Source organism: Phalacrocorax carbo, chromosome 5 (genome assembly GCF_963921805.1).
Source record: "Phalacrocorax carbo chromosome 5, bPhaCar2.1, whole genome shotgun sequence".
Classification (NCBI taxonomy): domain Eukaryota; kingdom Metazoa; phylum Chordata; class Aves; order Suliformes; family Phalacrocoracidae; genus Phalacrocorax; species Phalacrocorax carbo.
Window position 1 is genome coordinate 18,040,329 of NC_087517.1, and position 13,253 is coordinate 18,053,581.

Sequence of the window (13,253 nt, forward strand, 5' to 3'; positions counted from 1 at the left end):
CGCCACATTCCCTGCACCTGCTCAGCCTCTGAGGCTGCCCAGCCCTGTCCCTGCAGCTCCCCACCCCTGCCAGACCCCCATCACTGTGCATCCTGGGGACAGGGTCCAGACCACCTTGTTGTGCAGCACCACCACATTGTGCGCCGCTGCGTTGAGCCACGTGTCCATGGCTTTGCAAATGCTGCAGATCTTCTCCAGCGCTGGTGTGTGCAGGTCAGGCCACCCAAAATCCAGCACCTGGGGACAGGGGACAGCCAGGGGTCACATCCACGCCAGGCTCTGCCCCCTCCACAGTCCCTAGCCTGCCAGCATGCAAAGCCTAAGGCATGCACCCAGGAGGGACACCACCACGTCGCCCTGACATGCCCCTCCCAGACTTTCCCCCATGCCTGCACCCCACTGCCCAGACCTCTGCCATGGGGGGGGGCCATCAGAGACCCAGATCTCAGTCCCGCTCGTGGGGTCCCTCAGCTCAGCTGCCACAGGTTCCCCCATGTTCACAGGGATGGGGACAATGCCTTAGGGATGTCTCCAAGAGGTCCCAACAGCCAGGTTTGGGTTGGGGGGGGGGGGGGGGGGGGCATTAAGCTGAGATCCCACAAACTCATTGGGAAGTCCCAGTGCTTTCCATCCCCTGCTCTTCCACCAGCTGGGTGGGATAGAAAGGGTGGCTGTTCCTCCCCCAAACAGCTTGCAGCAGGGAGCTGGTGATGCAGACAGCCCTGCCCTGAGCCCCTCTGCTCCCCACAGCTGCAACCCACCTTGGGGTGAAGTCTGCTGATGTCATGTCTCCGCTCAGAGAGGTTGAAAAGCTTCAGGGAAGAGGAGAGACAGAGTGAGGGGACACCTTCCTCCCTCACTGCCACCTCCCACCTCTTCCTTACTTCAAAGCTTCCCCAAATCCTCCTGTGTGAGGCTTTCCCAAACACATTAACCCAAGTAATGCCTTGCCATGGGGCAATGCAATGGCCAAAAACTCCCAGTGGGTCCAAAAGGGACTAGAAAGCTTCAAGGAAGGAAAAAAATTCTATCCATCCTGGTGCAAAGACTACCCCCTCACCAAAGTCGAGCCCAGTTGGAGGCAAGGATGCAGGATTTATCCCCTGCAACACCCCATCCTCAAGACCTGAGTGCCCCAGCCCCTTCCCCAGCCTGGAGGAGACCCAGCCATGTCCCTCACCACATAGTTGTCCCCATGCTTGGACTTCAGCATGTGGGCCACCTCACGGAGGTTGCTGCAAAAGCTCTGCTCCTCAGCCGTGCTGGGGTAGGAGACGGCGATGATCCGCTCCGTGATGTACACCAGGTCCAGCTCACAGCTGCTCTCCATGGCCGCGGTCAGGCTCATGCTCCTGGGCAAGGGAGGGGACTGCCATCAGGGCACAGCGTGGGGAGGGGACACTGTGACCCTTCCCCTCCCTGTACAGCCCCTGAGGTTAAGCGAGATGGGCTGGGATACATGGGGATGCAGCAGCAAGGCTGCTTGCAGCCTTTCCCTTGCTCCTAGCCCCATTGGAGTGTCTTGAGGACCCCAAGTTGGGGATAGCATGTCGTAACTCCCATGTCTTCTCCATGGGGAGCATCTACCAGCTCTAGCACATATGGAGAAGCAAAGTGTTGGCAGAGGCAGAGGTTCAGGCAGGGCAGAGATGGTCACCAGATGGGGAGACTGAGGCATCTACCTGGATGTTTTGTGGCGTGACTGCCCGCTCCTGGGGGATTTTGTGGCATCCTAAAGAACCAGAGAGGAAATGCCAGTTATTGCCCTGACCCATCCTGCAGCCAGCACAGGTGTCCTGCTAGAGGTGGGTGTGATGGTGCTGCTGGAGCATCCCACCCCTGCCATGCTACACTGCGCACCATAACACACCAAAAATATTGCTGTCTAAATCTCACCTGCGGAGCATTCTGGTGGCACCAAACGCCCCACAGCACCATCACCCACCACCCCCCCCATGGCCACAAGCAAAACCCAGCTCTCACAACCCCAGTGCAGCTGGCACCAGCCACCATGGGCACTGCAGGGCTGGTGCCTTGGCACAGGGTCCCAGAGGACCTTTGAGGAGGATGCTCTGGGTGGGGGGACAGTCTCAGGCATGTCAATAGTCCAGTCTCAGTCGGGCTCTGGGCACACACCTGGCAGGACAGAGTGGCTTTGGCCACAGGGGCAGGTTTACTGCCTAAGCGGCAGCGAGGAACCAACCAGGCACAACGGTTTGCTTTGGCCCCGGCTCTGCAGAGCTGAATGCTGTGAGGAAATGTTTGAGCTCTCGGAGCAGGAAACTTCTATTTATGCATGTTCTCCGGCCTCAAGAATTTCATCTGCAGCCGGTTTGCTTGGTGACTTCGTGACCTCAGCCAAAAAACAAAGCAGGGTTTCCAAAAAAAACCGCTAAGGAAAAACACACTCACACCTCATTAGTTTTAGTATCTCCAACTAACAAGCAGGAGTCACTTAAAGACTCATCTCGTGAAAGGCAGCACATCCCGAGCCCCCGGAAGGATCCAGAAACAAGAGCTGCGCCCCACAGCCGGCTCCCAGGAGCTGCAGGACCTGCTGCCACACTCCTCAGGGCTGCAATGTCCTGCAACTGGCACACCAGAGGTGGTGGTACTAGATGGCAGAGGTTTCCCTGGCACTCTTTGCCCACTATCTCCTACCCAGTGCAGTCCCAGGGCTGCTGCCACGGCACCCAGCGTCACCCTCCATCAGCCTCGTGTCCCTCTTTCAAGGTCAGGCTGCCCAGTGGAGCAGAGCCGGCTAAGCAGGCCACAGACAACAGTCTCCCCTCCCAGCTGAAGCCACTCCGAGAAGCTGTAGCCCCATCCGAGCACCCGGGGGTGTGCGGGCAGCAGGGACAAACCCCACCCAGGTTGTCCCCAGGGTGCTCCACATCTCCTGCTCACCCCAGAAACCCCCCGCATTGCTGGGGACAAAGAAGGAGTTAAAATGCAGCAAAAAGAGAGGTAAAACCTTTCCAGGGTGCATAGAGAAAGCTTGAACCTGAGCATGGCAGGGGCTCCCTGGCAGGATCCCCCCAGCTCTGCCCCGCTCTCCCCCCGATCTAACCACAGCTGCGCTGCTGCCTCTGCCACCAGCCCCTGCAGAGGGAAGAGTAAGCCCGCAATCAGCTGACAGGAGCAAGTGCTCATGTTATTAAACACTCTTGCCCGTTGCCGGGCTGAAAGACCCTGAAAAGGTGGTCCCCTTTGGAGCAGAGACCCCGTCCAAGCCAGTATGTCTCAGTCCAGCCCAGCACAGGACAGGCTGGTCTCAGCTCCACTGGGTTGAAGACCCCCCTGCCAGCCCCGTCGAGCATCTGCCTCCCAGCCCAGGCTGGCTCAGCATGTCCCCAGGCTCTGGGCAGCATCTAAAACCTGGAGGTCCCTTCTGCTTTGAAAGGGTGATGTGAGGCACAAGGAAGGCTGCAGAGATACCAAGAAACTTCCTCAAAAGGGAGAAAAGCCGGCAAAGGCAGCTCCTGATGGTCCTGGTGGACTTTTCTAGCTGTGGCTATTACCCCTCTCATTCAGAGTAGGTTGGAAACATGTCCTGGACAACCAAAGGGATGGCGCACGGCCAGATCCCAGGTGAGGAAGGTTTTCACTGTCTTACTTGTGGGAACCACTCTGCCTCCATCCCTTGGGTTTCAGCCCCAGCACACAGGGAGGCCGGCAAGCTGGCTGCAGGCAGGGGGAAGCCGTCCACGTTGACTTTGGCAGTGTGTTTGTCTACACTGTCTTAGCAATTTCATGTCCACAGATTAAATAACATATCCCCAGCTCTGAGACAGGAAAGCCGGCTTTGCAGCAAAAGCCCTGGCCCCCCCCTCCGCTGGGCTCCACCATGCCCTCTGCCACCAACCCTGGGCACCTTGCTTGGCCATTGGCGTGGCTGTCATCACCTTGGCTGGCAGGGAGGGAAGGCTGGAGGGTCACAGGGGTGTCGGGGGACCACGGGGGCATCCCAGGCTGGAGGATTTTGGCTGCAGGGGTTGCTTGTGGCAATGGGGCAAGCACAAGTGACCCCTCAGGAGGTCTCAAGGCAAAGATCAGCATCTGTGACTGGTAACACTTACCAAGGCATCTACCTGCTTCATGATGCTCTCCCCTGGGGATGGCTGCAGGCAGGCAGGCAGGAGGACAGGGAGGGTGAGAAAAAAGCAAGCAAGAGAGGGGAGAGATTGAGACACACACACACAGAGCTGGGGCCAGGGTCAAAAGTTCCCCCTGGGCTATTTCTGGCCCTTCCTAGGAAATGCGCCGCAGTCCCATTTCCTTCCTTGCCTGCCAACAAGTCCGTTCTTCCTAAAGATCGGGAATCCCTCGAAACCCAAGCGTGGAGCGTGGAGCCAGGGCGATGCTCCAGTACCGAGGGCGCTGCCATCCTGCCCTGGACTGGTGTCATGGATAGACAGTGCTCAGTCAAACCCTGCGCTTGCTCCATGGCAGGCACCCACTGCCCCCGACACCTCCAGGATCCCATCTGAATCCTCCATGGTCAGACCCCACAACAAGGAGGTAAACAACAGGGCAAGCCCGGCACTGCCCCACACCCAGCCTGGCCGACAGCCACCGACAGCCCCAGATCCCCAAGATATACTCGGCCCCACAGGGCTGGCGAGGGACCTCGTTGGGAGCAGAGTGGGAGTCTGAGATGCTTAGAAAAGGAGCAAATTTGGTGACAAGCTGCTGGAGTCTACAGTTGGACTGGAATTAACTTCTCGGGTGGGGGAGAGTGTCCAGACCCCAAATACAGGAAGCAGGGGACAGACACCTCTGCCTGGGGACAGCTGGTTGGGGTACCTGGGGCGGCACAGCAAAGGGACCCAGCTGGGTGGCTTACGGGGGTCTTGGGACCAGCGAGACAGAGGGGACCCCCAAGACCAGGCTGCTCCAGTCCTGGCAGCAGGGCCAAGGCTGCCATTTCCAGCCACGAGACAGAGCAAACCCCTTTCCATTTCCTCCCAAAGCCGCAGTAACGGTCCCAGCTCAAAGCCAACATGTTTTTGCTGGTGATAAGTGCCTGAGGAGGCTGGCAGGGGAGTGGGGGTGCAGGCAGAGATTAAACCTGGGGCAGACAGCCATCGCAGGGCCTCAGGGCGAGCACCACACTCTGCTCCCACCCCATTCCCTTGCTTGTTTGGGCTCATGCACTCCCTTCATGAGCTCACAGGGGGCCATCCTGTAAACCCGCTTTTCAGGTGAGACCCCTGCTATGGGGTGCCCAGCCCAGGGCCCTGCATGGGGCACAGCCACCCTGGCACTGACAGGCTGCCAAGCACAGAGCTGAAACCCTGCCAGGGCCTCCTCTCCCCAGTGCCTGCCCCAGCAGGCCTTGGCACACGTCTGGAGCAAGAAGGAAGGGCAGCTGCACTGGCCCCAGGCAATGCCAGCCTCTCTGCCACCATGTGCCCACTCTGCCTGCCACCACAGGCACAGCCAGGCTGGGGACAGGGCAGGGGGACGGCTCTGCTGGCAAGATGCTGCTTAGTAGGCACCACCACGCCACACTTCCCAGACCTCTGCCCCAGGCATGGTCCTGCTCCCAGTGCCATCCTGGTGCCCGGCCATCCCTAGAGCCCCGCTGTGGCCCAGAGCAGCATGGCAAGGGAGCATGGCTGCCCGCCCAGCACCCCAGCGCCTGTCCTTCCCAGGACGTGATGAATGGAGATGGGACGCCCAGCTGTTTTCCTGGTGTCCGGAGAGGACAGGGTGGGAAGGGCTGTGCGTCACCCTGGCTCCAGCTGCTCCTTAAAGGTCCCCAGGAGGGACAAAAGAAGAGGGTGACAATAACAAGGGCTGCAAATGTGCAGCCTTGGGCGCCCTAAGCCAAAGGCACATATGGTAAAGCCATCTCCGGGTGTGCAAGAAACCGCCCAGCTCTAGCCAGGGATGGGAGGCCCTTGGTGCCAGAGGACCCCAGAGCCCAGGCTGTTCACGTCCCATCTGCCTGTCCCTCCCAGCAACTCCACAAACCCACTTCCCCAAAAGCTCCAGCTCCAGAAATCCCATGATAACTGGGCTGCCCCAGCTCATGCTGCTCTGATGTGGGATGCCCTGCAGCCAGCAATGCTGGGGGACACGGCACCAAAATAGGGGGTGCCATTACCCCCAGCACAGGTCCCCTGCGGTTTTGGGGGTGAGGGACTCACACCCTGAAGCCCCCAGGCAGAGGAAACCCCACGCCCAGTGCAGAAAAGGGTGTCCCATCCCACCCAGCATCTCCAGAGCTCTGCCTGCCACCCACGGCTCATGGGGGACTCACCAGCTCATAGTTGACAGCAGGGGAGCAGGGGGTCACAGCCTGCAAGGAAGCAAAAAGAGAGCCAGGATTAGTCCCTGCAGTCCCCAGCCCACATGGGCCATAGGAAGGGGCCGGGCTGCAGCATCGCCCTCCGCCTCAAGCAAACCCAGCGCCCACCCAAGGGGGTGACAGGGGCACCCGTGGCCCACGGCCCTGCGCCCCAGGCAGGAGCACAGGCATGGTCCCAAGGTCAAGGCTGTGCTCCCTGATAATGGGAGTGGGCTCAGAGCCACCACGGCAGTGCCACTGGTCCTTGGCCATGGACCCTGGGCAGCCCCAGCCCTGGGTGGGCACAGCAGGGCACGGTATGACACGGGGCAGCTGCCTGATGCCAAATGAGGCTCCTGGAACGAACCCCAGCCCAGCCTCGTGAGCGCTCCTGCAGCCGCCAGCTGAACAGCCCGGCTATTGTTACCTTAATTACCAGCGGCAATTACTGACAATTAACCTTGGGTTTTGCGTGCACCCCAGTCGGCCGGGAAGCAGCAGCATGCCAGGGTGGGAGAGGCAGTGCCTTGTTTTTCGGTGCCCGGAGCAGTGGGAACAGTCACTCCAGCTCCACGTTGGCCCAGAGATGCCAGTGGTGGCGGGAGGGTGTGACTGGGGACACTTCAGCCCCTCCGAACCCTGCCATGCATGCCAGGAGCAGTGAGCCCCAGCCAGCCATCCCCTGCCCTGTCCCAGCATCGAGCCAGCGTGCCAAACCACTCAGGGGTTGGTCCCCCACCATGGCAGCATGGGGACCCCCTGCACCCCGCTCAGCCTCCACTACCCTGGGCCATAAAAAGCAGGATTTGCCCCAAGCAACCCTGTCGGAGCACCTGGATCACACCACATCCCGGTCCCCACAGGGCAATGCCCAGCGCCTGCCCCCTCCCCAGCCACCAGCACGTTCCCATCCCACCTCCCTGTTTTCTTCAGGAGTTCCGCCTTCTCCCGCTCCCTTCCCCTGCGCATTATTATTATGATTTTATTCTAATGCACAAACGCTTCCATAAAAGGCCCCTTTCCCTGCCCTGCGGCCCTGGCCCCACGCCAGCCTCCCTGGAATGTTCTCCGGCAGTGAGCCACCACGGACGGGGCCAGCAAGGGCCGCCCCGTGTCCCGCACCGTGCCCCGCACACCACCGTGCTCTTCCCCCGCAGGACACTCAACCAAGGAACCCCAGACCCCACCCAGCCCCAGCTCTCAAGGGTGATGATGGGGGGACATGCGCAGCTCGCCCGTCCACAGGACATGGTGGTCTCACATACAGGTAGGGTCCACGCCCTCCCTTCCTCTGCTGTTGGCACCAGGAGATTTGCAGACTACAAATGCTCCTTCGGCTAGGCAAGGGAGAAAACCAGGGAGACCATGGTTGTATTTCCCTGCCCTAGTGGATTCTCAGACATCTAGTATGGGCTTGTGCTCACCCAGCACTGCTCCTCGCACCCACAGGAGGCACCAACCCCAGCTATATGGCACTCCCTCATCCCAAAAAGGCAGTTTCACAAGGACTGCAGGAACATAATGCTGTTTTCAGCTTCCGTCCCTCTCAAGTTTGGCTCAAACATGCCCCAGGTTCAAGGAAAAGGGTGAAGACCCTGCCCCAGACAGCAGACCATTCCCTAGGGAAGTCGAGCTCCTGACCCAGGGATGCAGGGGCATCCCTCCTGTCCCATGGGACCAGTGAGAGCATCACCCTGCACAGGACCACAGCAACCCCCAGGATGGCCGCCACCTTCATCCTCAGGGACCACCGCATCCCCCGGTGCAAGGAAGGGTGGGAAAGGGAGGGGGACCTGTGCACCCCTGTTTCAGGCTTTGCCTTGCTGCAGCAGACACAGCGGCCTTTCTTCTCCCCCCACCGGTGTTTGCATTCCTGCCGCCCGGCCCCCGCAGCCACGACCCCGCCACCCGGCAGCCCTGCCCAGGAATGCGAGGAACGAGGCGCAGCGGGGTCTGCCACCCACCCCGCCAGCCCCCCAAGGCCCCCCACCCACCTGGTCCCCCAGGTCGCAGCACCATCCCTCCCAGCAGCCACATGCCACGAGCCAACACTTCGAGACCCGAGTTTTGCCAAGCAGCAAAATCAGTTTCCCAGCAAATGAGGCCCCACTGCCATGAGTGGACTCTGATGTCTTGTAAAGGGTTGGTCACACCCTGCAGCCTCCCCCAGGAGAGCAGTGATGGGCTTGCTTGCTCATAGCCAGCTGTCACCATACCTAGCGAAACTCGATACCCTTGAGATATCCCAGCCCAGAAGTAAACACCTGGCAAACCCTTGGCAGCCCCTGGCCACACCACCCCAGGGCAGAGCAGCCCACAGCTGCCCTCCTCCACCGAACCCCTCTGGCTGCAGCTCAGAGACCAGCCTCTGCACCTCAGATCCCCGCCGGGACTCCAGCACCAGTTCACAGCACTGAGCGAGGCTGGAGGAATGTGGACATCCAGCACGTACCCAGTGATGAGACATCCCAGAGCCTTCTCCACGCCACAACCACCGCTCGCATTTGCTTCCCTCCCAAATCCTCTCTCCTCCCTCAGCAAAATAACCCCTGCAGCCACAGAGGTGCCCAGGGCCATCAACGGAGCATCCCACAGGTCGTACAGCCCCAGCCCGCAGGTTGCCAGCAGGGCTGGGGGGAGACAAACCTTCATGGAGGGGCCCTGCAATTCGGCAACGGGCTGTGTCAGTGCAGCACTGGGCACAGGGTGGGCTGGGGGAGCGCAGGGTTCCCCCCCCAGCCAGGCTGCCTGAGCCGGGTGAGCGCTGGACCACAGCCCATAGCACGGCCCACCCAGCTGCCGGTGGGCAATGCAGGCCCATCTCTGACGCATATCCCTTCCTTTGGGTGGCGTTTTTTGTTTTTCCCTTCCCCAGGAGCTCCGATAAACATTCCCGAGCCGGCCGATATCCGGGCCAGTGATGACCCTTGCAATGCCGGGAGCAGCTGCAGCACCAGCCATCCCCGGCCCATGCCCAGACCCCGGCACACCAGAGCCACCTCCCACAGCCAGGCACCAAGCCACCAGCAAGCCAGCTCAGCTGGTGCGGTCAGAGCCTAAAGGGATGCCCCCAGCATCCCGGACCCACCCCACAGCAAGCCAGCATCAGGCAGGCACAGCCCTCCTGGCCCCACTACCCAGAAGGCACGTGGACCCCAGAAGAGGGGAGCAAGGCACCCTATGCCCTCCAGCCCCCAGGAAGGGGGTTCCCTGCCCAAACCACCCTGTGGGCAGGAAACACAGTTGCCAAAGAGGATGGTGACTCAGTGGCCAGATCGGCACCCCACGGGACGATGCTGGGTAGCACGGATGCCAGCTCAGCCCACATCACCACACAGGGAACCTCATGGGGTCCCATATCAGCCCATGGGGGACCTCTTCCTCCCTAGCAAGGTCGCCTGAGCTTCGTGCCACCCATGTCCCAGCTGGGCTGTGCATCATCTCCCCATGCGCCCCACAGCTCTCTGCTCACCGAGACCCTGCCTCCCACCCAGGCAAGGGGGGGTCCAAGAGACAGCCACGGGCCACAGCAAGCCCCCAGACAGCCCCAGAGCCCTTCTCCTGCTTGCCAGCCCCTCCAGCCCTGCTGCAGCCACCAAGATCTGCTGAACCCACTCTTAGCTGTGGTGTTGGGACAGAGCAGGAGCCCCACTCTGGCACCCCATGGCAGAAGATACTTTAAGGGGACAGGGTGGGGCCACCAAGTTGGGGACATCGGGGAAGGTTTTCCCCTCTCCAGCACCCCTGTCCCACCCTTTCTGGTGGAACCAGCCACAGCATCCTTCCCCCCTGCCTGCCATAAGGGACTATAGGGTCCGGGCTCAGAGAGTGCCCCTCCAGCCACCTCCCTGCCCTGCACAGGGGTCAGGTCCCCTCTGCCCACACCACGTGCTGCCTGCTCCTGCCCTCACATTTTTCACAGCTCTGGCAAATCTCCTGTTTATGCAACAAGTCCCTGGCGGGAGGACGGCATGTTTCCATCCGCACCCGCTCCCCCCCATCTCAGCTCCACCCTGCCCAGCACAGCCCCAGTGTGGGAGGCGCGGGGAAGCCACATGGAGCCCTGGCCCCCTGGCACAGGAGTCCGGAGGAGGGGGCAGCTCCCTGAAGCCCCTTTCTGCCCCCACCAGCGCTAAGGGACCCTGCTGCTTTTGGGGTTTCTCCCCTCGGCTGGGGGCAAGCAGCAGCTGCGCTGAAGGGCCGGGAGCGGTTTGGCCGCCGGCTTGGGGTGAGTCAGGCTGGGCTGTTGCTGGGGCACAGAGGTCTCGCTGCTCCCAGGCTTTCCTCTGAGCATCCCCAGCCTGCCCCGCAGCTGGGCCAGGGACTATCACCATGCCATCCCCTCTGTGCTGGGATGCCTGGCAGTGCCTGTGCCAGAGCAGAGGCCACCGGGCTGCCCTACCCCTGCATTGCCCATGAGATGCTAGTGGTACCCAGGGAGGGTACTGCACAGCAAAGAGCCACCACTATGCCAGGGATGTCCCCCAAGCTGGGACAGACACCATCCACCCTGTGTCCCCCCACCGGTATGTCCCCAGGGAGCCATCCTGTGGCCCATCCCCGCCAGGAAGGCGGCCGCACCACCAGGACAGAGGTCACCTGGTGTGCCCAGCCCTGCAGATCAGGGCTGAGATACCGCAGGGGACACCAGCTGCTCCACCCTGCAGCAGCCCCAGGGGCCACCACCAGCACCCTGGGACCCATGGCATGGCCAGGAGGGTGATGGCCCCCAGCATCCCCCAGCTGGCCAAGCCAGCAGCCCAAGCACGGGGATGGACAGGGCAGGGAAGGCAATGCACGAGGAAGCTCCAAAGGGTTGCAACGGAGGCAGCGGCACCAAAATAGCCCTGGTTTCAACCCAAATAAGGGTAGGTCCCAGCTCTGGGGCGGTTTGAGCAATCAGCCCCGGGGTTGCCAAGTGCTGACTAGGGGACAGGGGAGAAGGTAGCGTCCCCAGGCCTGTTTGGGGGTCAGGAGGGGGACAGAGGCACCTCTGCACACCCAGGACAGGGGCTGGCCCGGCTCTGCCAGAGGGCGCTGGCTTGGCACAGGGCCGGCCAAGGGCAGGGATGTGCTGTGCTGTGCTCCAGTGCCTAAAAAGGCAACATCTGCAGGCAGCGGGCCTGGATCCGGCCCCGCGAGCCAGCGCCTGCCTAGCACCAGCTCCACGGCCCCAACCTTGCCTGTGCTGCCCGCACCTACCCATGGGTGCTGCTGCCCCACTGCAGGGACCCCACAGCCAGCCAGCCCCGAGGGAGGGCGTAGGACCCCCCTGGCCCCTCACTGGCCCCACACCAGCCCCCAGATCTGCCAGGGAGCAGCTCCCGCAGCCAGGATTGGCCCTGGGACACAGTCTGCTGCAGGGGGCTCCACCAGGATTGGTCCACACACAGGTTCTTACATGGGATTGGCCAGTGCATGGATTCTTACATGGGATTGGGCAGCAACTGGATTCTCACCTGGGATTGGTCAGTGCATAGATTCTCACACGGAATTGGTCAATACACAGATTCTGATGTGGGATTGGTCAGGGCACTGATTCTCATGCAGGATTGGTCAGAGCAGTGATTCCGGCCCAGGATTGGTCAGTGCACGGATTCTCACGTGGAACTGTTCAACAAATGGATTCTGACAGGGGATTGGCTGGAGCACGGGTACCCGTGTGGGACCTGCCAACACATGGGCCCATGAGCAGGCAGGTCGGCTGCCTGTGCCCCATCACGAGCCCTGTGTAGGACCCTACCCCATGGATCCCCTCCACCATGCTGATGGAGCACCAGGCAAGCTCCATCCCTCTACACAGAGACCCCACCACAGGCTCTGGGCTGCCCCACGGCATCAGGGCACCTGCCAGTGCTGTGACCTACCTTGAGGGGTTGTCAAGGTGCTAAAAGTAAGCCCTGGCTGGCCTGGGGGGATCTGTGCCCCCCAGCACTGAGCTCTGGGGCTCCCCTCATGGGGGAGAGCCCCGAGCAGATGAAGACTGGGGTCAGTGCTGTGTCCCTGCCCCATAGGATAGAGCTGAATATGCTGCAGTGAAACTGAACCACTGAGCAGCAGCCCCCATCTATGGTGTTGGGGTGGGGTTGGGAACAGGGGCTGTGCTGTGGGGCTACTCTTCTCCCTGCACCCCAACACCCAGTGGGGCAGCTCCGCTGCTGATCAGGGACTGCCAGCACTGTGACAAGATGCCCCAGGGATGGGCTGCATGAGGCCAGGCACAGGACAGTGGCGAAGCAAGCAGGAAGGTGGCCCATGACAGGGCATGGGTCTGCTCCAGCACCACCCCCGAACAAGTCAGGGTGCAAATGGACCGCTCAGCTTGGGACCCCAAAAGGAGGGGACACAGAGGGGCACCAGCCCTGCCCTTCCTGAAGCAGGGGCCAGTGGGATGGCTAACAGAGAGGCTCCATCAGAGAGGGTGTGAGCTGGGAGCTCGTTTTCTCCTGACCCGCTTTCCGCGGGGGTGTCGCCCCCAGGGATGGCATCAGACTCCAGGCAGGGCACACACAGCCCTCCCAGTGCCACCGTGCTGCAGGGAGAAGGGGTGCCTGCTTAGGTAACCCCAGCACCCCCAAACTAGGCACACAGCAGATGCCACCACAACACCCCCCATGAGTACCTGGGGGGTTCAGCCACCATCACCCCCCCATCCCTGCCAGTTGCCCCCCAGCACCCACAGCGGGGTCACCGGGATCAGGCACCGCGGGAACGGAGCCGTTCTCCTTTTTTTTTGCTTGTTTTCCCCTTAAAACCAAGAGGGCTGATGCCTCGCTCGGCCGTTTCCTCTCCCAGGAGCACAGCCCAAAAACATCTGCGCCGGGACCTGCCCTGCCGGATTTAACCCTCTGCGGGCCCGGCGGCGCCGAGGGGCCGGGGGTCCCTGCCGGGGGGGGGGGCGGGGGGGGCGAGGGGTGGCTCGCACCCCCCGGGGCTGCCGGGCTCCTCACCATTCATT

At 61.6% G+C, this 13,253-nt stretch overlaps 1 protein-coding gene across 13 annotated transcripts in view; it reads right to left on the minus strand.

Annotated features, from left to right (window-relative positions):
• Nucleotides 1–13,253, minus strand: part of TNS1 (tensin 1) — a 66,021-nt gene that overhangs the window by 39,398 nt on the left and 13,370 nt on the right. For 10 of the 13 annotated variants that reach the window (XM_064451317.1, XM_064451324.1, XM_064451314.1 and 7 more), the window contains 6 exons: nt 6,269–6,307; nt 4,080–4,121; nt 1,683–1,732; nt 1,181–1,352; nt 762–812; nt 115–237 (listed from right to left, as the gene is read on the minus strand). In XM_064451317.1, the coding sequence (XP_064307387.1) occupies nt 115–237; nt 762–812; nt 1,181–1,352; nt 1,683–1,732; nt 4,080–4,121; nt 6,269–6,307 (477 nt within the window). The remainder of the gene's footprint in view (nt 1–114; nt 238–761; nt 813–1,180; nt 1,353–1,682; nt 1,733–4,079; nt 4,122–6,268; nt 6,308–13,253) is intronic. The other 3 variants (XM_064451313.1, XM_064451320.1, XM_064451321.1) reach the window with 2 other exon arrangements.